Below are 27,377 nucleotides of genomic sequence, written 5' to 3'. Positions count from 1 at the left end.
TTATAATATTATAAATTAAATACGATAAACATTTATTTCAACACAGAAATTGCACGTCTCGTTATTTTTGTCTCCATTGTTAAACAATTAAAAATGAAATAAACTAATTAATGAAGAGATCAGAGTGTCTACAAATGATTTTCTGTAAATTTGAATTATTATATAAATGGAGAAAAAATATCCTCTAAAAAGATGAAGGGGGGAAGGGTCAGTGAAAGATAGAATGAAATATCGATGATAAAAAACTTGGAAGCAGGGTTCATTAGCAAAAGTCGAATATTAAATATTGGAGAAGTTGATCGCCCTTTACTTTATAAATAAATAATGAAAAAACTTTAAAAAGGTACATTAAAGCACGGTAAAAGTTGATTTTTTTCATGAAAAATGTCACATTATGCCAAAGGCCCTTTGTAAGATATATTTTTTGTAATAAAGATTAAAGTCCTCTTCGCAAGAAACTAATTAAACCAGAGATTAAACCGAGACGATTCAATATACGGAAGGCACATCAAAGTTGTTTTTTTTCTTCTAATTTCTGCATCGTTACGTAAGTCTTGACTCTTTTTCAAGTAGTCCACTGTACGAGGGTCCTTCAGATATCTTCGATTCCCCAAATAAATTCTTGAATTGCACGAAATAGGGTGAATCTAATGGATCTGTTTCTTCTAACGTAAAAGCTCCAATTTCACTATTGTTTCCAATATATTACACACGCATTTTTCAAAGTTTTCCCTTCAATTTTCCAGGTTATCCAATCGTCCCCCAATATTCAGCCACGCGAAGTTTTCGATCTAAGTGATTTTTAAAATGTAATAAAATAGATGCAGAGTTTTACTTAATGTTTATAGATATTCTTTTTATTTCAGTTAATAACATTTTTTATCGTACCTTTATATAGGCGATTAAGAAATATAATTGATTCACTTATGCATATACAGGCTGCAGTGAGACTAAGTTACGTATTAAAGTATTACTTATATACAAGATGCCAGAGAAAATTAATTTTATCAAGTAACCTTTCTTCTCAAAATGGAGCTAAAGCTTCTTCGAGCAGCTCTCTCAACACACTTGAAATATTTATTTATCATTAGATCGATTCGCACTGCCGAATAATCCACGATTCATGTTTTCTTCCTCGAATCGGATTTCTTCGTTACGAAGGTTCTGGATAGTTGGCGCGTAATTCTATAGGATACTGATTCATCTCACTCGATAGCGTCACATCCCCTTCTTTCGAACCTTTATATTATTGTGCAGAGGGTAGCATAAAAGGAACGTAACGCTAACGGATTACGAATTAATACGCAATAGATTTATTGAAAGAAAATTGTGAATAAATTCGCACCTGTCAAGTGCAAAAATTGTGCTAAGAAAAGAAAATTCTACGTAGTTATTCCTTTTAAAGAAAAACTGTGTTTAGAAAAATTCTTTCTATTGATTGACTTTGAAATGCATTAAAATTTGAAAAAGTGACGTATCACTGAAAAGCCTTACATATATAGCAAAATTTAGTCTGAAAATTTTGATTTAACCTAAGATTATATCGCATTTATACAATGTAACACGTTACTCCAATCGTCACTCAAAATTTAGAATTTTACGTTATTGATCGAAAAAAAAAAGAAATTTTACTTTTCGTCTTCTTGTTACTTGGCACCCTTGCGTTTGATGAAAAAAATATTAGTTTACGTCACGTGACTTTACAGTAATAAGTTTCTTTCTTATCAACGTGGACTATATATTATTTATACGGACCTGAATTTTTTACGACAAGATTAATTCTCAGTGGAATATATGTTTTACTATAATATATAGTAGATTTTGTCAAAGTTCTTACGAGATGAAATATTTGAAAAAAAAAAATTTTCTTCTCGTGACAATTGAGAAAATAGAATAACCAATGAAAGGTACTTTATGCAGTGTAGTAATGAAATTATAAAAATTCCGTGGAAATTGCATTTTTTTATAAAAAAAATTCTTCAACGTGAAAACATATCGAGTAGTCTAATTAATTAAATGAAGCACCAGAACATTTCTATAATAAGAGCAATCCACGTATTATCTTTTTTCATGAATTTTGTTATTCAGTTTTCGGGTTACTATGATTTATTATCCAGCACTTAATTAACTAGTTTGTGATGATAAAAAAAATAATCATAAATTCCTTCACGATTTAAAATTTTCAAGCTAGTCTGACATGATTTGTGAGTCATAGCAAAAAATAAAAGTGAGGGGAAAAGAATAAAAAGGAAATTAAAGTGTAATGAATCTCGATGTTAATTAATTTTTTGTCCGATGAAAGAACATTGAAAGTGGAATGGAAGAATTGGTCGTGTAATTTTACTTTTGTTTGCTCTAAAATTTTCAAACAACTTTATTGTTCTGTCGATCAAAACGGGACATGGAAGTTTATTTAAGTTTTAGATGTAGCCGGACGCGACAGTTACTTTCTCGTAAAGGCGCACCTGGAAAAAATGATCCACGTTTAAAAGCTCGATGCAATATGTGGATTTCCTTTTTTCACCGACATTTGCTTTACTCTCTGTATATATAATTAAAGTTTAATTCTTATTCACAGTATTTATCGACTTCTCGAGTGACTGCTTCGTGAAATTTATTAAAGGAGCATTATACTAGGGTGAGAAGAGAAAATTCAGATTCAAATATAAAAGTTAATTAAGTATCTGCAATTGTAATTTTCGTCATAAACACAATAAGGTATTGTAAATTAACTAAAAAATATTTTTGTTGAAAGAATTGGAATTTTTTTATGAAATAATTGAATTTATTATAAATTTTTGGTTCAGTGCAGACAGAAATAATTCTATAATTTTTACAGTGTTAGAATAAGATATCGATTGATAGTATATTTACTTTGAAATCTTAATTGAACAAATTTGGGAAATATTGGGTGATGTGAAGAAGTAATTAATTTATATAAGATTAATTATACTAGAAAATTAATGTTTAAGAAGCATAGAAATTTCTAAGATATTCAACAACAACTGAAAACTTAAACATGATGAAAAAATGGAATTTAAAAGTGTTTTAAATATGGTTATCAATTTATGGAATACTGGAGGATCCTAATGAATCTGTCGCATGATGGGGATAAGAATCGAAATGGAATTCAGAATCGAATTGGCTTTGTATTGAAGGGATGCAGCAATGATTGCTAATGTGATAAATAACGATTGAAAAGTGACGCGTGAAACAAACGGAAATTAAAATTGAACTAAATATTGACTGGTGAAGTGGTGGGTGAACGTAGTGCCATTAAAAACGAATAGTAATAGGAGAAATGTCCTAAATTGAGAATTGAGTGGTTGGTTCTGGAGATTGATTCAAGATCTGCCTGGCAATTGATGATAAAGTTCGTGTGAAAATTTATTAAATTCTACAACAGAAATCTGTGTTAAATGGTATAGTTAAAGGGATGAGTAATATAAACAATATGTACATAACTACACAAGATAATAACTCGAATCAAATGAAAAATATTGAAAAACAAAAACTATATACTATGTGTGTGTGAAATAAATAGCTAATCAAATTGCTTTAAAATTATTAAATAAAGTTATGAACATTTATATGCACTGTAATTCTTTCTCTTTGTTATTGTAAAATAAATTAATTAACATATTAACTGTCAGCTATGAGATATCTCGTATCAAGCGTGTGTATCAAAACTTGCAGCTACGAGATATCTCGTAGTGTTTTTTTTTTCAATAAAAATTACTGTAAATGCTATTACAATATTATATCAGTAACTTAATATAATTCTATATTGTAAACTTTCATGTATTCTTCAAAATAAAACCTTGGCACCCAGGGCAAGACGCTCTAAATGTCTGGCAGTCAATGGGTTAAACTATTAATAAACAATGTGGGGATAATTGTTTTGGAATATAAGAAATAACGTGCAAATTTAGATCCAATAATAGCAACAAACTTCAGTGTACTTAAAACCGATGCAGCACACACACATATATATATATATATACAGGGTGAGGCACTTAAGCCGCCCCAGAATACGAATGCCGAAAGAGGTGTATCTCTTTAACTATAACAGATATTCAATTTTTCCATAGGACATTTTCGAAGCCTCTTGTTATTTGCTTTCAGAAAGGTTCTATGCAAAAATTGAATATCTTTTATAGGTGAAGAGATACGCGCCTTTCTGCATCCATATTCTGGGGCGGCTTAAGTGCCTCACCCTGTATATGTTTATGGAGTATAAATAAATTTTTTAATTGAATACCTTAATTATTCATTTATTTTAACAACACAAGTATCAGTGATAAAATAATGGACGACCTGGATAATTTATTTGAAAAGAAAAAGTAAGATTCAATTTTATTCCAATAATTATAGTCATTACCTCCGTTACCATGAATCCTTTCTGCCGTTCGTTTGATTTATAGCACATGCCTTTGAAGTCTATCAGAATGCACACGCCACGTCAAAAAATTATCCTCGTTAGTCAATCACTGATCCTCCTTAAAGAGGATATCCCCTACTGTGCACACATCGCCAATTGCAAAACTTTGACAAATCATCAGTACTCGCCAATAAAAAAGTCATTAATAATTCTCGAAAACTCTCACTTGACATTGTTTCATGAAACAATCGCCTGTTATTAAACTCAATCACTTTGTCGAACTTTTCTTAAATTTCACAAGAATATTTTACCATCAATTAAAATGAAAAATGAGAGGGAGAATAGAGATGCAATTTTACATAATAAATAGAAAATTTTTTGTTAACATTCTTTAATTATAAAGAGGATAGAAAACATTATTTAAGGTGTGTGGGTAAGGGAGGGGGTATAGATAAAATTAGTTGGGGTGGAATTGGGGTTTCGAATGAGGAGGTTAACGCGAAAGAGGAGGAAAAGGAATGTCGAGGGATGAGTAACGAAATTTTTCGTAAGGTTTGATTTTGGGGAAAGTGCGAGGGATGTTCTTTCAGTAGTCACGGCTCGTGGCTAACTGGCCACTGGTGGAGTAAGCGCAGGCAGCCCAGCTTCAAAGCTTCATCGCTTCGATATAACGACGAACACCAGAAACTCCTTGCACAGACGCACCACGATTCTTCCCACACGTAACTCTCCTTTCAAAAATCAAACTTCGTTTTTACAAGGAATATAAAATACACGATTAAATTAATACGAATAATATTCAGTATGATTCATGACGAAGAATCTTCTTAAATTTCATTTCGAGTCAAATCGTTTGAAGATTGCATTAAAAATTGCAACCTTTGCCAAAATTTAACTTGAAGTCAATTCAAATGCAGAGTCTTTGTGAAATAATTATTTTTAGTATCTGTAATCTTCTAATAGTCAGATATCGGTGTTTTAATAAAAATGTAGAATAGTGTGTGGGAGGAAAAGGATAAGAAGTGGAAGTAAGCAGTGGTATGGATTGCTAAGATGGCATGAATTGAACGACGGGGGGAAAAGATTTCGAGATTATCTTGGGATTCTCTTTGGAAACGTATGAGAGGCGATAACTATTACGAGATTGAGCTGACCGAGATTGGTCAGCCAGATACATTTATTGTGCATTGGCAGTGATAGTGTGGATTCTACAGTGAAGGAGAAAAATAATAGCATTTTAGGATACTCTTTGGGAAAAGCTTAAAATACTGGAATGTCAAGGTAACCAGACTCGTTCGTCTGGCTTAATTTTCAGGCGAATTTATTCTTATTCCACATCGACTTTTGCAAAATCTGACAAAATTTTGAAAAAGTCAATGTAGTCGGTGGGTATAAATGGAAAGATAAGGAGAAAAGATAATAACGTCATTTTCAAATTTCCTTTGATAAAATTCAAGGGACGTAGTTATTACAGCCCTTAGTTTATTGACACGAGACTTATTTGTCAGACTTATTCATAACGTATAATACAACTTCTCTCAAATTGCAGTCTAAAAGTTAAGACAAAAGATAGTATGAGTCATGCAAAAAGCATAGAACCATTAATAAAAAATGCTTTTGATATTTATAATGTTTTTAATTTCAAATATTATGTTTACAAATGAAATGAAAGTAACTATATGAGAGGAAAAAGATAAGAGATAGGGGAGGGAGGATATTGAGGATATGAATGCATTGGGATAGGAAAAGGAAGACATTTACACATACGTAAAACGATTTTCCAATACCTGAACAACTCATCAATTTTCTAGCTATAAGAAATGTCAAAGAAAAGAAATGATAAATATTTTCAAATAGAATTCAGTTTTCTAACGAATTCTCCACAATCCTTGTTTTATGAAAACTTATATATAAAAGAGCTTTAAAAAAACTGCTAAACAAGAGTTGCATAATAATAATAAGCGAAGTTGTAATTTAAAGAAAAACATTAACATCCCCTTAACCTTTGATGTCTCTTATTTAAGCATCTTTATAATAATTATTATTATCATCATCATTGTTCTAATTTTAAACGAAATTCAACACATTTTAAGGAAATTTTACCACCTCTCGTACCAAAAATAGAATTGCTTTGATTGTGATGTAAGAAAAGCTATAAATAATTATAATTCATTAAAAAAATACTTTCGAACAAAATAAAGGAAGTAAAATCGTTCAACCAATGAAACAATTGAAATGCTGAGAAGCAAGTTTAATTTTGCAAATGAAGTTTCAACGTTAAACTATAAATTAGGTGTCAGTTTTAGCTTTCCAGACGTCCCTTGTTTCACTTGTGTAATAATAATTTGAACTTGCTTCACAAACACCGAATAGTCTCTTGTCAAATATACTATATATATATATATGGTATTATTAGATTTTGTCTTTTATCCACTTGTAGCTGGATTTAAAAGTCTTGAGTGAATTTGTTCGTATTATATGAAAATATAATTAATCTTTGATGAACAATAACCTGCTTAAAAATGTCACATATGAAAAAACTGTGAACAAAAGAAAATGAAATTATTAAGAGAATTTTATTAAGTCTAGGTCTCAACGTTGGCTGAATTTTAAGTGCTACGTGTAAATCACCAAAGGAGATGTTGGGTAAGCGAACTCTCCTTCTTGGACGAGATATTATTTGCCCTTACTACTATAGGTCTCATGCCACCCTTAACACCTGTTTTACTTTCCACACAAATGACTCTCCACAAAGCAGCTCTGTACAATTAACTTTTTCATTAAGCAGAAATGTAAATGATAATCTTTATGCAGCACTAATTAAAAAATGTTATAAACATTAACTTTCATGTATAATTAAGCTTTGTATAATGCTCGATTACTGATTCCCATTCAACCCTTTTATTTTTCTCCTCTGCACCAAGCCTGTTTTAGTTTATCTTTTATCTGCAAAGTTTTGATTGGCCTGACAGCTGGCGGAAAGGGGAATAAAATTTCGGTGAATATTCTTCCTGCGTTTCAGCAATTTATGTAAATAAATTCATCGAAAATCAGCTCGAGCATCAAAATATGAGAGCTTGCACAATGTTTTTTTTTTGTTAGATTGGCTTGCTTTGCACAGGTATACAGATGCTAGGAGAACCCTTATAATATCGTATTATTAGAAACAGGGGAAGCTTTTCAAAGTCTGTGTTTTTCGACTTCAAATGTCTTATCGTGGCTTTCTGAAGAAAGCCTCCTGTACGTTCGAACCTTTCTAATACAAATTTTTCTTACTGGAAATGATACGTATCACAAATAAATTTTTAACAGCTTAACGAATATAAAAAAAAATCAATAAAACCCTAGTAAAAATAAAAATATAAATTGTTTAATAACAAAATATTTTATCTACACTGTTTTTAATAATAATATGTAAAATTTTCACAAAATCAATTCTGCTTTAATTATGTGAAAGAAGATTAACATCCACACTCTGCGACAGATTACACATCCAAACAATATAAAAATATTAATGTACAGATTTCTCCAGATAGCAAAACAGAAAAAATAAGGAAGGAAGTTAGGGTAAAGATGAAAAACGAAAAATGATATTTTAAATACAATTTTATGAGGTTGCCAATGGTGATGGAGGCAAAAAGTATTAGCATTCACCTCTGTTATGGGCCGTAAATATTTACAGCATCGGTGAGGAAAACTTACGAGGATTTATGTGAAAACAAAAATCTAAAAGCAGCTTTTACTCATGGCAATTTTATGCCATAGCCATTGGCTCGTAACAATAACACATGAATCGATATAACTGCAATGCCACGTGTACTATATTAATGCATCTCCTTCTACAAAAGAAATAAATAAACCACAAACACCATTAAAGGAGCTTAACCACCCTTCGACTTTTTAAAGGACCTTGTCACATCGCGTCGAGTTTTTTTTATCTCTTCGCGATCGAACGAAAGAAAAATTCAATCCAAGTGAGGGGAAAACAATTTTAAAGGAATTTATGAGTTTTCTACAATTTTCCGTGATTTTCTTTAGAAATCTTTCGTTGTATAAACGGGATTAAACATAGAAAACATCAATCATGTTAAAAAAAAAACATCAATTTTGAAGGAACGCAGGAGTTTTTCAAAATTTTGCAAGATTCTCATTTAAAGATTATCCACCATTGATCGTGATTTTTCTTATCATTCTTGTCATTTTATCCTGGTATCCTGATGCGATTATTCCTTATTCATGAAGGACTCTCATCCTGTGGTGATTTTCGGTTAAAATTTTGTTCACGTATTGATACAGCATATCTATCGTGATTATAGTTTTGCTTTTAACGAGTCCATAAGCCTTTAAGAGGATCGATGCCCTTTTGCAACAGAGTCAAATTCCTTATATGTAGTTTAGCATATTAATATATATATACATGTGCATGCTCTCCCTCCCACTTTTCTGCAATATATGCATAATCTGTCAAACTTTATATATACACTCGAAAATTGGAGGGAATTTTCTACAAATATTACTATTTATACTTGAGAGATTTCCAATGTGTTTAGATTTTTAAAATGAAGCATACTTTGGAAAAAATATTAGTTCGAAGGTCCATTAATTGAACACTCAGTATACAGATTTACATTACATCGAGAGTGCTTGTAATTTGACAATTTATCTCGATAGCTTGGAAAGTTATAAATTTTCTCGAAAGATACGGTTTTGGAACGAAGAGAAAGTAAATTTTGCAAACGTCACTTAACAGGTCAGGAGTGAAAAAGAGAAATGAGCAAAATCGATTAACCAGAACTATAACTCATCTAGGAAAAAGTATGGAGATTAAATACAGAGAGTTTTTTTCTTTTAACTGAGAAAAAACTTATAATTGAATAGTAATCAATTCTCTTCATTTATACATTTTATTATTAGCAGTCAATAATATTGAAGAGGGGATCAGTCTTTAAGTACTTTCTCTCATTTCTCTGTTGAATATAGAACTCGATAATTTACTGAAACCTTTTTACTCACCAAATGAATTTATTCTAAAATAGAAGGATTAATTAAATTTGATTCCCCTTTTAACAAATAATTACTTAATCATTTTTAATATCGAATATTTTGTTAAGAAACGATTTGAAAACTCTGAACTGAAATTAAAATATTAACATTAAAACTCCTTTTTTAATATCTGCGACAGTTTGAAAAGACTATAAGGCCTTATGATCATTGCTAAACCTGTGTAATGTGAATTTTACAATTTTAGTTTGTTTAGATACGTATCCTGAAAATTGTTTTAATTAACAATATCGATCTCTGTTGAAAGCTTTTAAATTACTACTCCCTTTAATAATATCATTGCATTTTATTATCATAATAGTATAAACGAGTAGAATAAAGTAAAAAGATAACCCTGATTGTCACGACATACGTACGCATAGAGGGTAAAATAAAATCACAAAGTTTTAATATTACTTAGTATATATATATACATTATAAATTACATATTTGAAATTGACAATTTCGTTGGAATATTTTTAGTTTATCTTAGGTTATTTCAAAAATTGTTGTGTTATATATAGATCAATCCAATTATAAGTTATAATTGGCAAACAGATAATTTGCCTGTAGCTGTGTGTAAAATCTAAATTTTTCCTACCATTAACACACGTTTATCTGGCCAGAGCTCTCCTCGTACAGCTGTTGAAGTCTTGTTAACACGAAAATTTTTTCTAGGTCTTTTTATCCCTTTTTTATGTCCAGCATTCCCTTTCAGAAGAATCTTTATCGACAAGGCAGATTGTGCACAGGGTATAAAAAACCTTATATTGAAATAGCTTTTATTTACAATATTCAGAATATTCTTTTTCTGAAAGCATTACTTTTTAAAATACATTTAGTAGTTTAATTATGAAAACACAGTATCATTTCCTACTGCTCTATAAGCAGTAGAAACTTTTTAAGTTGGCTAAATATGCTTTACTTTAAATAACCAATTGGTCAAGCTTAATAGTTTCTTTTAATGAATGAAGGGAAAGGTTAAAAAAATATAATTACGAAAAAGGGGTCACTCTCGTTAGGTATATAGGATCCTCGCAATAAACATATATACTTATATATATACACACATATATTTATAACTAGTATAATAATTATTTAATACTAAAATATTTAATTAAATTATTGTTTAGATGCATAATGGTGTTGCAATTCTCAGGCTATATTATACATTAATCCTAAAACGAAACTAAATAAATATTTATACTATTTCGAATAGTAATTGATTTTCGTTTTTTTTTTTCATTGTTCATCAACAGTTCCTGTGCCATTGAATATGTTCAATGAAACGACAGTGACCCTTTTCCCTCAACATATGTGCACATTCATACGTCATTTTCCTTCTCCCCTGCTCTCCTTTCGATTTTCCCCTTAAAATAAAATGAAAACATAAAAATATATCTTAAAAATAAATGCGAATATTTGTGAGGTATGGAAATAGTCGAGGCTGTTTTGAAATTTAGCGTCGCATCATAATTTGTCTATTAAAAAAATGCCCAATCTCTTCAACTTTTCTATCCCCTCCAGCCTTCGATAAACAAATAATTCAACAATGCATCGCAATACACTGCTATAAATCGACATTCGCGATACTCCTACCTCGAAGAAAATAACGTCAAAACTACCTCTAGCCTCATCGATCAGGGACATCCATCCTTCCAGCGTTTCAAGGTCATCTCGCGACGACGTGTCACAAACGTGCGCAAATATGCATTTATTAAATGTTACACTTTGGCAGCGAAAAAAAGGAAGGATCAAAGGGGGAGAAACGCAATTTTTTACGGGAGGGAGTAGCGGGGCTTAAAATTCAATCGTAGGTGGATTTGGAGAACGATGGAGGGGGGATGACTCGAAGCAAGTTGGGGCGCCGCCATATAAAGGGAGGAAAGGCGAAAAAGCTTGCCAAGCATCGTCGCGTGATCCTTTCTGTGACGTCATGACAGATTTTCTACGGGTTCACTTGCTCTTTTGGCTCCTATTGGCAGGCGTCTGGTTCCGACCGCTCAAGCCCATCGCCATCCTCGACAGGGAGTTCCCTGTGAACTTTACGTGGCAGCAACAGCTGGACGGAAATCGAAACATTTCCGGTATGACTTTACCATCCACTGATACAGCTGCTAACTGTCTGTATATGTATTTTTGCTTGCACATGGTCTTGTAACCCTCTGCGAAAGAATCGAATATTTTACACTCGCTGTTCTCCTCCCTGTAAGCAGTCAACATTTCCTTCGGTCAAAATATAATCTCTGGGTCAAAGATTTTGGTAGTACTTTTTTAGTGTATTGTACAAATGATGAAAACAAATTTAAATATAGTTTTTTTTTTATTCTAATTTTATATGATATCAGTTATACTCTGGAACATCAATACTGTTATGGATGAGTATTTTAAATAATCTGATGTTTCTAGTGCGATTCGTCTTTGTCACTGGTATCATTGATGTACTCTACTATTTCTACTTTTGTTATTATTCTAACTTTCAGGAACTCGTGTGTTATGCACTGAGAAAAATTTGATTCGCAATACTGATTAAAAGTGATCGTCCAACGATTGATTAGTACGATAAACGAGCTGTTCATCGAATCGATAAATTTTATCGTGGAAAGTTTTTTATTAATAATATTGGGTGGTGTGAATAAAAAGTATTTGCTTCGTACGTTTTTTAAATGTGCTTTGTACAGGGAAGCAAATGTTAGGAAGAAAGTAGTTTTTTCGAGGCATCAAGATTAACTATTTTTTATGCACACCATTCATTGACTAATGCAATTAAAAAAATTCTAGTTTATTTTCCCGATGACTCGAGTGCTAAGGATGGAAATTCAGGTAGTGGCACTGACGAGATACTCCCACATTCGGAGTGTTAATAGAAATGCATTGGTACTTTCACTTAAGAATTAATTAAAGCTTACATGCAGGTCTCAATTCGCACGCCTTGAGTAAAGTTTGCTTGATTCACAACGAACAGCCACTCCTTTCGCCGGCTTTCAGCGGACTTTGGATATATCACTTGCTCCTGGAATATAAAAAGGAGAAAAGAATAATATGTCATGGATGATTGAATAATAATTATGGAGGTGAGACTTTTCAAGCATTGACAATTTGCTTACGGTGGAGAGGCAAAGTGGAGTATCGTCGGTTATATCGAATCTCTGCACGACTTCTGTTATCTGAGAAATAAAAAATAAGAGAAATAATATTATTCATGCTTCTTCGTGTAATTTAAATATCAATGGAATCTTACTGTATTTTATTCTACTACGCAACCAATCTTTTTTATAACAGCAAGGTTAAATTACTTGCGAATCCTTCGATAAGTCCAATTCTAGTTATATATATATATATATATATATATAAGAATATTCTCTTTTTACATTTCTTGCGTTTGTTATTAAAACGTGTCAAGTTACGAACAGTAGATATTGGAAAGTAGATTCTCTATTTCTCAAAATTATCAATTTTTAATTAAATTATTCTTATTTATACTGGAAAAAAACGTAATCGATATGTAATTTTTAAGTCGTCTTTAATTAAACAGTGATTTTTTATCGACTTTTTTTTATGGAACTCTTCTGCTAATTACTGGCTACCACAGCGAAAACTAGAATAACCTTTTAATTACCATCTCAGATTTAAATCTGTTATGAGAGATTCCTTTGAAAATCCTTTTCTTCTATATTTAAAATTCTAGAGAGAGAGATTGCTAATTATTGAGTAGCAACTATGTATATTTACAATTTTTATAAAAAATGAGCATAAGCCTGTTCTTATTTTGCAGATTTAGAATTTCGTTGATTGCGTTTAGAAAAATCAATAAAAGTCTTCCTACTAACATCTACAGTTGCCAGATTTGGTAGACTACTGTCCATGCGAACTGCAGTGTTCACCACGTCTTCAGGGTAGTAGGGGGCGTCCTCGCAATATGTTTTCCCTTTGCAGATCGGAGCTTGTCTCAAAGGATTCTTCTGGATAACCGGTCTGTCATCAGGGAAGAAAATCTTCCCATCGGACTGTATGGTATCCTCCGTTGGGGTATCTGAAAAGAAAATTTCTGCGCTTTAAAAAAAATCTCAATATCAACCAAAAAAACAACTCTATAAATTTGACATGGGAAAATTTTCAGTATAGATACTCCTAATAAGTTCACCGGGCGAGAAAATAAAGTTATACCCAAAGACGTTCGTGCAAAAGTGGGGTGAAACTGGGTAACTAAGTTGTGGAAGGCTTGCCTGAAAAATTGCGGAGGGTTGAAATATTCGATTCTCATTACTCGAAACTCTCGTGGAACTTGAAGAAAAACAAATTTTCAATATTTATAGGAGAAAGATCTTGTAAATTTTCCTGATGAATTTTTTTCTTTGCCAAGTATGTTGCTGCTTGGTGAAAAACTCCGAGCGCAAGTTTGATTGATAAGAGGTTGAGGAGGGGGGAGGGGGGGGGTCTTTGCCCAAGCGTCTATCCAAACTTTGTCCAAGCGTGCGTGCAAACAAAGTGTTCGCGAGTGTGATCATTTTCATCAAGCGACACTGCTACAGGAATTGCAGTAAGGAAAACACAATTTTTACGATCCGAGAGGCGGCGCACTTTTCAACTCGGTATGAGCTGAAGACACGGAAGGGGGGGGGGGGAGTCGACAAAAAAGCTGGATGAAACACTAAGCGAAAATACATACTGGAGTCGTTTCAATATTATGGAAAACGCAAGCCTGGTGTAAAAGGTGCCAGCTGGAGGGTAGGGATTGCTGAGATAGGGTCCTGCCTGAGAATATATTCCTTTGGCATATATCTATATTATAGTTATTACATATATATATAGAAAATGTGCAGAGCCAATTTTACCAAGATGTGGGACTACTGAAATTACCTCCGACTGATCGACATCTGCTACATTTGCATCAATCCTAACCGAGATTCTTGATCGAGCTCCAAAAAATTATTTCATTAAAATAATTCGACGAATATTAGTTTATAATAGTTGTACTATTTTTAAAATATAAAACTTGTGCTATAAATCAGTCAGGTCCTATTGGGCTTTAGAAAATTTTCTGGTTTATAAAATAATTATAACACATATTAAGGTCAAATCTCGTTTTACATGATGACAGATGTAATGCATTAAGGTATTCTCCTATATATTTTGGGGATGTATATTTTTCACGAAAATTATGCAATATCTGAAATGATTTAACATTTATAAGTTAATATGTGAAATTGTGTTTGGCATTATATGATCGTCAGAAAACTTGTTACTTATAAATAAAGGTCTATCATTAAGATTGAAAAACAAATTATTTTTGCAAAATATATAATAATTAAAGACTCGTAATTTAAATTTAAAGAAAATATAAAAAATAAACATTTACAATGGTTTTGCTGCTGGAACAATATCCTCTGACTTGGAAGAGCTTTGGTCATAGGTTGTGCAGTGGTTCCTGGTCTCTGTAGGGATTTAGTTGGTAATTTTTCGCCATTACTGTCGTGGTCCTGATTGATAAGTTTTCTGGTTTCATAGGCAATTTCTGACGACGTATGAACGTGATCGTGAGTAACAGAGGGGTTGACCATTTCATTTCGAATCTCGTGTTTGGAGCTTGTCGAGGGCGAAGGGTGGGACGAAGATGAAAACGAGGATGCTCCAGAAAATTCACCATTTTCGTGAGCCTCATGACCATGATTCTCGCCATTAATCAGTGTATGTTTGTGTCTGGACGTTTGCTGTGGTCCCATGGCCCATGTTCCTTGATCAGGTGTATCGAAAGGCATTGCTACAGGACCAGGCCATCCATACCAGAAATCAGAGGGACGTCCTCGACATTCATGAAGAAACTGCAAAAAAATATTGATTATTCAATTTTTATATTTAGCAATAAACGAGATTATAACGTTACAGATTTTTAATGATTGTATTTTCTATATTCTGAAATTATTATGGTATTAAATTATATGAAGAAGAATGAAATATATATAAAAAGTGTAAAAGTATATGGTCTAAATTGAATAAAGTTTTTAGCTGCAAAAAATCCACCATACGATTTTCATCTTGAAGAAAATTAACGTTTTGTATTTGAATTAAATTTGTATTTGTTTTATTTTTTATACTAGAGTACGTAATTCAAATGTTTTATCAGAGTTGACCATAGAGGAAAATTTATTTAGGCTGAATTTCCTCTCATTAATTTTTCAAGTGTTCCTTAGGAGTACCTATAATTATCGAATATCGAACGTTTCCGTTTCTCTTTGCGTTTATATTTAATAGAAATTTTCAAGTCATACTTAGCCACAAGAAAAATAAATCATAAATTAGATAAGCCACTATGGCATTGCATAATCCAGTGAAACGCTTTTCGACTACTAAATTATGCCCTGACTAACTCGAAGCGTTTATGATTATTTACTGAAATACATTATTTGATCGGCCAGTGTGCCCCTTTAGCTTGACTGTAAAATTTTATTTCAAAACTCTGCCTCGTTAATTTACCACTGCACTTTAATAATTTTATTAGTTTCTCGTTCAATAATTTGAAAATATAGTATATATTCCATAAAAACAAAAATGAGCTTTTTTAATACAGTTGAAAATGATTAAAGTACACAATAGCACTATTTTTTGTCGCTATAAGACAACTCTTTATAATTATTAATCGTTATGATTTAAAAAAAAATGCATTAATTTTTTAAATTAACAAAATGGACAAATACAAAAAAATTAAAATTTCGATAGTTTAATCTTTAATTGGCCCTCATTACCGAGAGATTTACCAGTATAATTGGCAAGGTTGTTTGACATCAAAGAAAATATATATTTCTGTAAAAGCAACGTTTTTAGTTGTCATTAAAAGTAAAGCGTTAAAATAACTGTGGGCGTAGCCACCCAGGGGGAAGCTTTGAACAGTCGTGGTATTCCTGATAAGATAGAATTATTGTGTATACGTATAAAGCATGTGGAGAGAATAATATTCGCAAATGGTAGTGAGGGTTTGCGCTTTCTATTTTGATCAGCATTATCGAAATAACGTTTGTCACGATAAAACTCGACTGAATCGAGAGAAATGGATAAAATTTTAGTCTGGTCATTTCCTAAAGTTCGTTGCGATCATTAAAACAGCAAAACTTTGATGTGTGTCATAAATGATTATGTGGGCTCGCATTGCACCCCTCGTCATTCGTTCTTATCGATAAAATATATCCTTCTTGCGGAAATTAAATTTGACATTTCGCAAGTGTTTCCTAACGTGTCTCGTTATATTTAGGTCGGAAATCTGTGGCGGTTATATGCAATGCAAGAATATCTAAACGTCTAAAGAAATGTTAAAATAATGCAAAATTCAATCATAAAGGTGAGAATAAATATAAAACTATTATATAAAAAATAATATTTTAATAGAAGACAGAAATTTCTATATGATCAATCTTTATATAACAATCGTACACTTAAACAATTGTGATTTTCTGTATTTTTTTATTAAAGCAGAAATTAATTTTATTTAAAAATTATTTTTCTATTTTATTAATTTAACAAACGATAATTTATTATTAGAAAAATATAAAATTCTAATTAGGAGAGAGAAATCTGCGTAAGACTCGACTTATTAAATTTCAGTCACGTATGCAGTTATTAAGGGGAATAGGGGGAAATCTATTGGATGAAAGATTATTAAATGTACCTATTGAATAACCGTGGATGCCTTGTTCTAATAGAGTCTAATGTGAGTTTCAGCTATAAACTAAATACGACAACCTCAGTGACCTGTTACCTACGGCATAATATTGTGAAGCAAACTATTAGGTTCACACTTTAAAGACTCGGGACCCCGTTATCTAGGATCAACCTTTTAATAGCTAAAAGTTATTTCCGATATTAAACATGCGTGCTATACTGTAGATGAGTTTTATGAACTTCTATATTCTAAGCACAATCATTTAACTCAAGTTTTCCCTATATTATGATAATAGTATAAAGTTGTTATATTTATTATTCATACAACTTTACTTTTTGTTTATTCGAGATTAATATTAAAATAAATTCCTTTATTTTTCTAGTGAAAATATTAATTCGATAAAATAACATTGTGTTATGTGTGTGTATATGTAAACATTTTTTTGTATACATAAATTAAAGGTTAAATATAAAACCAGTGAGATACTCGTTCTAATGTTGCAAGATACATGCAAAGAGTACAGAAGTTATTAAAAAGCTGTATCGATGATTTATATTTAATATAAATTAAATGTCTAATTAAAATAGTGTTCCTTGGTTTATATATATAGCTTTTAGCGAAACAGACTCGATCGCTTTCTCTGTTCTATTTCAGCCAGTTGAGCTTTCGCCTTTTCAAAACAACAATGCACCAGCATTGCTTAGACTTCCTCAAACAAAACGTATACATACACCTAGTTACTTGATACACCCTGATCAAAATTGTAACGAGTCAATTATACAGGGTGGTCAGTTAAATATGTGACTAAACGTTTTAATTAGGACACGAAAAAATGTGAGAATAAACTTGCTACATTATATTTTAATCTAGTTTTTATTGAATAATTTATATTAATTATTAAAAATTGTTAAATTGAAGCTTTCATACTGATCTGAGTATTTTAACGAAGTCTGATCAATATAAGAAGATTGATGGATTTCTCAACCAATCAGAAACGTCGAATTAAGCAATTTTTAGTCCTCCATAATTTCTTAATTAACGACTATATTTAAAGATGACAGCAACTTTTTTCTTTCATAATTATTCGTTTATTCAATACAAAAATATTCAGTTGACCAATTTAACTTGTCACCCTATATATTTCTCCCTCCAGCCCTCGTTCTACGACTATATCCATTCCACGCTGCTTTCCTTAAAACAAATTTCCAAAACTTTGTTCCCCCTGAATTTTCAGTTTATTGTTCAATCCCCGGATCACCTTTTTAATCCAGATTGAACTCTTCGACCCCCTAGAATTCATACTTATAAAAAATTACTTAAAACCTGTAAATATATAGGCTTCTACCAAAAAAATGAGAATATTTAATAATTTTTAATAAAATATTATAATCAAGAAAAAAATCCTTATAAATCTCTTCACCTTAGAATCTCCTCATCTACCTTAAATTTTATTAACACGAAAACACTGAAAAAACGAATAAAAAATCCAGTAAATTAAATTAAAATTGTTTCCTTACACCTAAATAAACCACGCATGTATATTGATTATTTGTGCATAGCAAAATGCCATGAGTTTGGGATTCGACTACAAACTGTCTCGAGGTCTAATTATTGTAGACGTATCACAATATTATTGCTACGTAACTAGAATCAAATACGTAATACACAAACTCACTCCCCACTACATTAGATTATATTAATACCTCTTTGATGCAATCATTTACACTATAAAATAACCGAATGACGGTGAAAGATCGTATTAATCCAATATCCAAAGTGTGACAAAACAATTTTAGTCAGAGAGGACAAATAATTTTGATAAACGATTAATAAAACAGTGAAGTTATTGCAGGTAGCAATTAGAGAATGACATTAATAACGAGCAATTAGAATCAAGCAAGGTATTTCTGACGAAAGAGTGTATATTAGTGGCTCATATATACACATGGATTAAAATGCATTAGTGCGCACACATACACACACACAAGTACAACGAGTTAGCGCCACAGAACACCTGTCCTAGTATACACGTTTGCATATATCAAACTCGCTGTGTAATTGTGGAATCGTTCCTCGCAACAATTACTACCAAGAAGCCGTTCCTCGTAAATAATTTTTAATTCATGCCGACAATAAAAATATGCTTTTTTCTTTTTTTTTATTCTTCTCTCTCTTTCACACAAGCACCGTAATACGAAACTACAGCAAATTCTAGTAATTATTTATCTAGTTGCGAATAAAAATGATTAAAATGTGAGGAATCAGCTTGCAAAAATATTCCTGCTCAAGATTTATGCCTCGCATGTATACATTTGACGGTCGAGTGGATGAACGTCACAATGGAGGCGGATATATTTATAGCTCGGAGTGAGATCTCTAATCTGCTCAGACAACTTCCATCCAACTCTTACGCAATTTCGCCGGCGTTTCTGTACTCTGGGAATCACTTGGCTTCTTATGGACGATTTCTCACATGCATGCACTCATATGCTATTTCCTTGCTAGACGTTCCACCGCGTGGAGTCGAGCCCGTAAAATACCAAAAAATTCATATGCACCGCTGAGAAGCTGTCTTCATCTTTTCAGGGTTTTTCAAAAATTGCCTCGTCTCTAAATGAGTATATTACGACTGCGAGTAGGAAATACTGAGAAATGTCATGAAGAGTATTGAGAGGAAGATAGAATTTAATTTACAATTTTTGAGAATCGATTTTTTTTTTAATTTTTAGTTAAATTATGTGGCAGTTTTTTATACGGTTCAACACGTGTGTATTTAAATTTAGCACGCGTACTGTTTATTCGCAGTTTTTTAAATCTATAATTATTGTACCAGCGATACTGCACGAGGAACGGATAAAGAATGAACTTCCAGGTAATTCTTTCGAGACACCGAGGTTATTTCAGAGTTTCTTATGCAACGTTTCCAAGATACTTTGGAAATGTCCTTTGGGAGGAATTCAAGCGCGAACGCATAGTAGTCAACAATAACATTGGCTGCCTTCAGTCGAGTAACACTGAATGGTCTATGAAAGAAAATAAAAATACTCGACTGTAGGGGGGAAAGGAGGAGATTTGGAAGCCTTTCATTTGAAAAAACTGCTTGGTAAACAAGACATTTTTTTGCCAGACCCTGGGCTGTGTGATATATTTACAACACGCAGCATTATCGGACGTTTGAGTTACGCCAGTTACGTGACAGCTCATCTTGCGAGAAAATTAAAGTTTTTCGAGTGCTCGTTATGCTCAAATACCCCCCCCCCCCCCCCCACCCAAAGTGGTTAATTATATTTTTAAGTCTGACTTCTGGATTGTTGTATTTTTCTTTTAATAACTGATAAAAGCATAAACAATATTAAGCTTGTCTTATAAATATAAATAACAACTATAAATACACCACTCGATGTTAATTAATAATCAGTCAATGCTTTTTTTATTTGACCCATTGCACATACAGTATTTTTCTCACTGCTTCGTGGTTATACAATTTTATTGCAATCATTAAATTTTCTGCTTTATTTTATATTCTCTTTAAAAATTTTCCAAATTTACCCAAAATATTTCTATTTGTTCATTACCTTTGTAAAAAAATAAATTTCAAGTAATTAATGGCATAATACCTTTTATATACTATATATTCCCTATAATTCTGTGCATTTCACTTACAAAGTTGACAAGACGACTGAATATGAAAGGAAATCATATTCAGCCTGCAGATGCCTAATTTCAGTAAATAGTTTTAATTATATCGAGTATTATCAATTAATTTTATAATAAAGTTCACGTGGTATTTTAATTCAAAGAATTGTGTGTCCATCATAAATCAGTTGGATATTCGGTATACGTGTATATTTTCGGGCAGAAAAAGTGAACTACGAGAGAGATAGAAGAGAAATGTGGAACAAAGAGTAAATAGGTCAAATATGTGTGTGTGTGTGTGTGAGAGAGAGAGAGAGAGAGAGAGAGAGAGAGAGAAGATATAAAGGAAAAAATGTGTAATAAAGAGTGGAAAGGAGAAATCAAAGTAAGAAACAGAATCGAGCTAGTAAATCGCAAATAAAGAATTGAATTCATCGAATCGCTTACGGTGCACGTAGATATACACCGTTACGAACCGAGGTCCACAAGCTTTATCGTTCAATGACTGTTTAGACCTGACGCAAATAACGCACTTCGACATAGAGAACCAAGTTACCATATAAACTCTTGTTCACCAAGCAGCCCTCGTTGCTAGAATTATCAATAAATTTTCTCAAAAACAACTGGTAAAACACGACCAGCATTGTTTATTAAGAATAACTTAACGAGGCATACTTGAATTACTTTTCAAATCATTTGTTACGTCATACGATGAATCTGTAGAGTAATATGTAAAACACGTAATAGAGCTTTCATGTTTTAAATTATACGAAAATATAATCTTAACTGGTTCTTCAATATTTATTCCAAACACCTGTGTTAATAAAGCACATTTGAATTTCTTTTCAAATTATTTTTCAAGTTATACAATGAATCTGTAGAACAGTAAATAAAATAAGTGACAGCTCGCATAATTTAAGTTATACGAAAATACAATCTAAACTATTTTTTCAATATTTGCTCTAAATATCTGTCTCAGTATCGTTATCTTGAGAGGAAATTAATTTCTCTAGAATAATATTGATTTTCTGCGTAATAGCAGAATTCACCTGCGCATTGCATTTATTTATCTCTACTGATTACCAGAAATCGTCCGGATCAAAGATCTAATGATCGGTTTTCGCATGTTTGAACAGTTTAAGATTTATGCAATTGAAAAAAATATCTTTGATTTCGACTGACCTCTTTACATTTTTATGTATTTGTATTCTATGCTGGCAGCTGTGTATATACGAGCTTTAATTTTTTTCTTTAGTGTGGATCTTGGAAATATTGGCACTCTTTTCAGATGCTTACTATAGAAACTATAATAAGGATTCCTTATCAGTGATTATGTTTAGTGTACGGACCAGTTTAAGAACGAACTATGGAAATTTACCATTAACAGTGTTTGAAAAAAATCTGCAAGATCAAATACAGTAAAATTAACTGTACAAGGGGACAAGAGGTTCCATTAATTACTCTCAACTATTTAACTAAAAAAATTCATTTTTTACTTGAAAGCAAAAAATATTCTATAAAAAGAAAAATTGTAACCTAGATAAATAAAAAACTTGTTCAGTTCTCTATTAAATTTTTGATAAAAAGCAGATCAGCATATTTTGAGAAGCTGGTAGTCGTTGATCGATGGCATTAAATTTAATTTGATAGTAGAACAAGAGGTTCTAATTCCTCTTTATTTACACACGTGTGTCAGTAATTAATCAGTATCTTCTACACATTTTTCTCTTTTAATTTGCATTTACGTACTTAAATTATAATCAAATCAAATAGATTATCTCAAGTAGACACTTCCTGAGAGGCTCGAATTCTGCTAGATTGTACGATTTATATTATCGTTCACGTTTGGCAAACACAAGATTCTTTTCGCGATGATTATACTATAGTCCGATTAAAAAACTTATCTATTCTGCTCTTTCAAATTATTAAAGATAGGTACTCGAGACAAAGTTAATCAAGGTTTAATACAAATGAATGAAAGATTTCAATTATTCGAGTATAGAAATGTGACCACATGTGTATATCGTCTATCTATGTATATATTATTTTTATCATAAATGACTAACGAAGGGATCCAACTGATCAAGCATGTTTAATCACTCGCTTCGGTCTAATTATCGTCAGTAACTGTTTTGTCTGTTATGATTAAACAAAAATGAGCTGCTATTTTTATCAACTGACCCGTCAACGATATTCGCAGACAAAGCAGACGGTGGTAACTTTAGTGAACACGAATGGTACAAGAATAATGGACGTAAATTAATTACAAGTTGAAATAGTCAATAGTAATAATTGTATAGGAAGATATAGGAAAAACCCAAATGATTATGAATTCTTGTAAAATGAAAATTGTGATGCCTTGATTAACAGTCTAGCAGTGGTATTAGAGTTTAGACTTTCAAACTTTGTTACAACTGAAAAAGATCAGATTTTTGATGGATAGATAGCTATATCTATTAATGCTCTGCATATTTATTTATTTACCTCTACAAATTGTAGGTATTTTATCGTATCTCATCAGGGTTTTGATACTACCGATTTTATTCAATTAATATCGATAATATCTAAGCCTCTTTAATGCTTGTGAAGTAAATTAAAAAAATTACAACATATTTACAGATAAATAAACATGTATAGGGTGTCACAACATTTACGAATTATTTTAATAACAAAATACTCTTGAAACTATTTGGAATGTGAATTTTTTGTTCGTTTTTATGTACGAGTTTTAATTTTCAAACTATAAAGGATTTAAGTTGACCAATCACGTGGCAGGATTTTCCCGCCAAAATGTTAAATAGCTATCGAGTTATCAATATTTTTTAATTGGAATAAACGAAGTAAAAAATTGTCGAACAATTGACGAAAACGAGAGAATACAGAGCTTCTGTTTACAACATTGTGCACCGGTTTTGTATATTATTAGGGAGAACCAATAGAAACTCGTTGTCCGGCGCGATAATTTGCTATTATACCACGTATCATTTCAGTCGAATGGTTATTTTGAATCAATTGATCATGTAATCAAGCCTCGATCCGGATAAAGTTAATTAAATAAGAGAAAATTTTCTACCTGTAATCAATCAATCAACACCAATTATCAGATCCTACAAGTTATAATTTTATGCGTGATTGCTGAAAATAATCAGCTCGATTTTGATTATGCAAAGCACTCTATTCTACCCCAGATTGATCGATCGCATTTAACACTGAATAAATAATAAAATAACGATAAAACTCGACGATTAAAAACAATAATACAAAATTTCGTTAATTAATTTTCAAAAAACATTCTACCACATTTTTCTATAACAGTCCCACGTGGTGATGAGAATCCTGATTAAAAAAAACTCGATACTAACCAGTAACAGCCAGAGGGATCCTGATAGGAGGAAAATCTTGGAGATGAGGATATTTCGGCTGTTTTGTAGCATTTTGTTAGATTGGTTCTGTGCAGGCTTTTCTTTGTCTCCTTCGATCTGACTGGCTGGTGAGAGTCACGTGTAGTTTCAGGTGTAAACAACCGTCAGCTGTCAGACGGAGTAAGGGAGAACGAGGCCGGCCGGCAAAAAGAGAGAACGTCGTCGAGAAAAGAGAGAGGGAGAAAAATATAGAGTAGGCCGAGTAGAGAGAGAGAGAGAGATAGGAAAAAAATATAAACAAGTCGAAGAATAGAAAACACGCGCACTAATAAAAGTCTGATCGATGTACGGATCCTAGAAAATTATAAAAACTCTCAAAGAAAATGGCGCGTACTCGAGAGTCGCGTGTCGATGCGAGCGGCTGCTTTTCGACAACTGAATCAACTGATCAGTGATCAACGCGGCCAGGCCGGTTGTTCCCTCGAATTGACATCGGACTTTACTTACACCTATACAAACACACAAATGTTACACCACACGTGTTACACACAAGCAAAGCTCCTCGTTCGTTTCTCTGCATTCTCTACCGCGCGATTACAATTTTGTAAATATATATATATATATATTGGTGAAAATAGACAAAGACAGACGAGTGCAACTCGCTTCTCAGTCATGGACTAAATCGATTCAGCGAATCGATACATGTCGAGCGTTCGAACTTCAATGCCAACTCGATGCCTTTCATTTATGAGTTTCGAGTCTTTGCCACTTCTGTTAGTAGCTACTTTTTACTCCCCACTTTACGATGACCTTAGAGAGGGGGAACAGCGTAGGTTGAAATATACCTGTTTCGTGATTCTCCATCTCTTATTTCGCACATTACGTTCTAATGCGATTGGTGCTTTATTTGACCTTGAAAAGCTCGATTTTTTACATTTTCGAAATTCACTAGTCGAGATTATTGTTGTGTGATATTGTATTTTGTTTATGATATAATTTATGGTTTTGTGTGGTATGTGTAAGTTTGTTGAGTCAGATATAAATTATACAAAATTGACAGGGGAAGCAAAGAGTGAGGACAGTCGATGGTTGATGAATCAATTTGGATGGATAATTGTTTCAATTACACTTCTAATGACCTTGCTTTGTACAAATTGAAAAATGACGAAATAGTTGAGCCTTCTTCACCTATTTCATTAAGTTTTTTAATCTTCCAACTGAAACCAATTAATCGATAGAGCTAATTTGATTTTTGTCCACTTTTTTCACGTGTCACTTTGACGTTTGCTAAATCGGTGCGACAAAGCTTTGGTGTGACAATTTTTATATATACTTCGGAGGTTTCTTGATTAACTCTTATTTTTTTATTGCATTAATCTTTAGGTTTATTTTCAATATTGTAGAAAGAGAAATAATCATCACCCTGTGTTAAAGTGCAACTCAATTGTCACTGAGGATTTAATCGATATAAAATCTTAAGCAGAACGAGCAAAGGAGTAATTGATGACTTTTTGTTGAATATTCCTCAGATTTCAGTTTGAATACAAAGCAGAAATGCATTGGTTTATCAAACTGTTAAGTTTGAAACTTGTTTTTTGCTGCATAGCTGCATTAAAATTTTCAGATTGATTAGATCGATAGTAAATTATTAAACTATTATTAACTTTTCATCCAATTTTCCCCTAGCTATCTATCTGAATATAAAGCATAAATTTATTGGATTATCAATGCGGTAAGTTTGAAGTGTATTTTTTGCTGTGCACTGTTTAATTGAAATTTTATGATTTATTAAATCGATAGTAAAATTATTAAACTATTATTAACTTTTTATTCAAATTTCTCTTAGCAATCTTGTATAAGGTAAAAATGTATATTTGTGTTGTAATGCTTGAGGAAAATTTAGAGATATTTTTTTAAAAAGTGATTTACCATGGAGATAATATCGTGTTTCTTGAATGTATTTTAAAATATTTACTTTTTTATGTTCTTGTACCCTGTAAGCTTTGTTTATTATGATTCAAATAGAGAGAGAGAGAGAGAGAGAGAGAGAACTACCTAAAGAGACCATGCTCGAAAAGTGATTCTTTTGCTGCAATTTCTTGTCCTGAATCAATTTCACCAGTAACCAAATCGTTCGAAGTAGTGTGGACAAACGATGGCCATCGTTTACTTTCACAGAAAGCAGTATCTAGTTAAAATTCTATTTTGTCTTTTAAACCAACATCTTCTCTCTTCAATTGCAACTTTATCAAAGTGTCTCCTTTTACCTTTGAGTAGACTTCACTTTTCTAAGAATCTCGCAATAATTCTGAAAAATCGAAAACCTTTTCTCTCGAACCAATACTGATAAGCATATGCATACATAATAGTAAGAACGTTCTCACTGTGCTATATTTAAAATGTCCCATAACATAGGCGTATGTATTTTTTCAGTTACAAAAAATATTAAATTTAGTCTCTGAACATTTTAAAAATTTTTTACAAATTATATTCAGATACGTCTTATGAACATTTTTGATAAATTTAATAATTACAGAGATAAATACGAACGTTTTAAATGAAGGATTATTTGTAAATTGTACAATTTTATCAAACAAAATTCTATGCTGTCATAATTTGTTTAAACCAAATTTAAATATTTTTATGTGGTAATAAAAAACGTGCATGCGCGTGTATATCGATTTCCCTATATTAAAAGTTCTTACGATTCCCATCAATTCGGTAGGAAGAGCTGTGTAAATGACTTCTAGTACTTTAGCGATTCAGCATTATCTGATATTAAAGCAACCTGATCCTGTTAAAGCCCAAGTTAAACATGTATAGTATAATATAGATTGTGTGAAAAATTGTACAAAATTTAACCAGGAATCACGTTGCAATTTTGAAAAGATTTTTGAAAAATTATTAAAAGTTAATAAAAAAAAAAAAAAAATAATAATTGATGAAATAACAGAACAACGTGTAATAAGTGTACTTATATATATACGTAAACCTGACGCCATCGATGACCTTCCTTGGCATATATAGCAAAGCTATGATCGTTTCTGAAAGCTAAGAAAATTGTTCTCTTCCTCAAACACAGAAACGATGACGTAACGAAAAATACCTATATAGCGTTAAGCAAATCTTTGTTATATTTGTATTCGTTAAAATATGACCTGTGTATAAATTCTAACGAAAAGTTCAAAAGGAACCACAACATTAGAGTTTTTAATTTTTTACAGTATTGTTCATTGATAACCTACAGCTATTAAAAAAAAAATCTGAATGTTTATCATCTCGAAATTAATTAGTCTGGTCCCAC

The 27,377-nt window shown here is 31.8% G+C and overlaps 2 protein-coding genes across 3 annotated transcripts in view; both read right to left on the bottom strand.

The window, feature by feature from the left end:
* RYa-R (RYamide receptor) overlaps positions 1-4,975 on the bottom strand; it is a 41,819-nt gene extending 36,844 nt beyond the window's left edge. For both annotated transcript variants that reach the window (XM_066725692.1, XM_066725694.1), the window contains exon 1: positions 4,382-4,975. The gene's annotated coding sequence lies outside the window, so the exon portion shown is untranslated. The remainder of the gene's footprint in view (positions 1-4,381) is intronic.
* Positions 4,976-9,837: 4,862 nt separating this feature from the next.
* On the bottom strand, positions 9,838-24,797 carry LOC136772415 (uncharacterized). Its single transcript, XM_066725371.1, has 6 exons — positions 24,074-24,797; positions 14,781-15,243; positions 13,252-13,454; positions 12,529-12,588; positions 12,331-12,434; positions 9,838-11,627 (listed from the first exon to the last, which is right to left on the bottom strand). The coding sequence occupies exons 1-6, from the start codon at positions 24,143-24,145 to the stop codon at positions 11,378-11,380; spliced, it is 1,152 nt and encodes a 383-aa protein (XP_066581468.1). The 5' UTR covers positions 24,146-24,797; the 3' UTR covers positions 9,838-11,377.
* Between the last annotated feature and the right edge of the window lie 2,580 nt (positions 24,798-27,377).

The sequence above is a fragment of the Prorops nasuta genome, unplaced genomic scaffold, assembly GCF_024137725.1.
Source record: "Prorops nasuta isolate Cenicafe-Biocafe unplaced genomic scaffold, Cenicafe_Pnas_1.2 PNAS00004, whole genome shotgun sequence".
NCBI lineage: Eukaryota > Metazoa > Arthropoda > Insecta > Hymenoptera > Bethylidae > Prorops > Prorops nasuta.
Note: the sequence above shows the minus strand (reverse complement) of the source record. Positions and strands in the feature narration are given on the sequence as shown.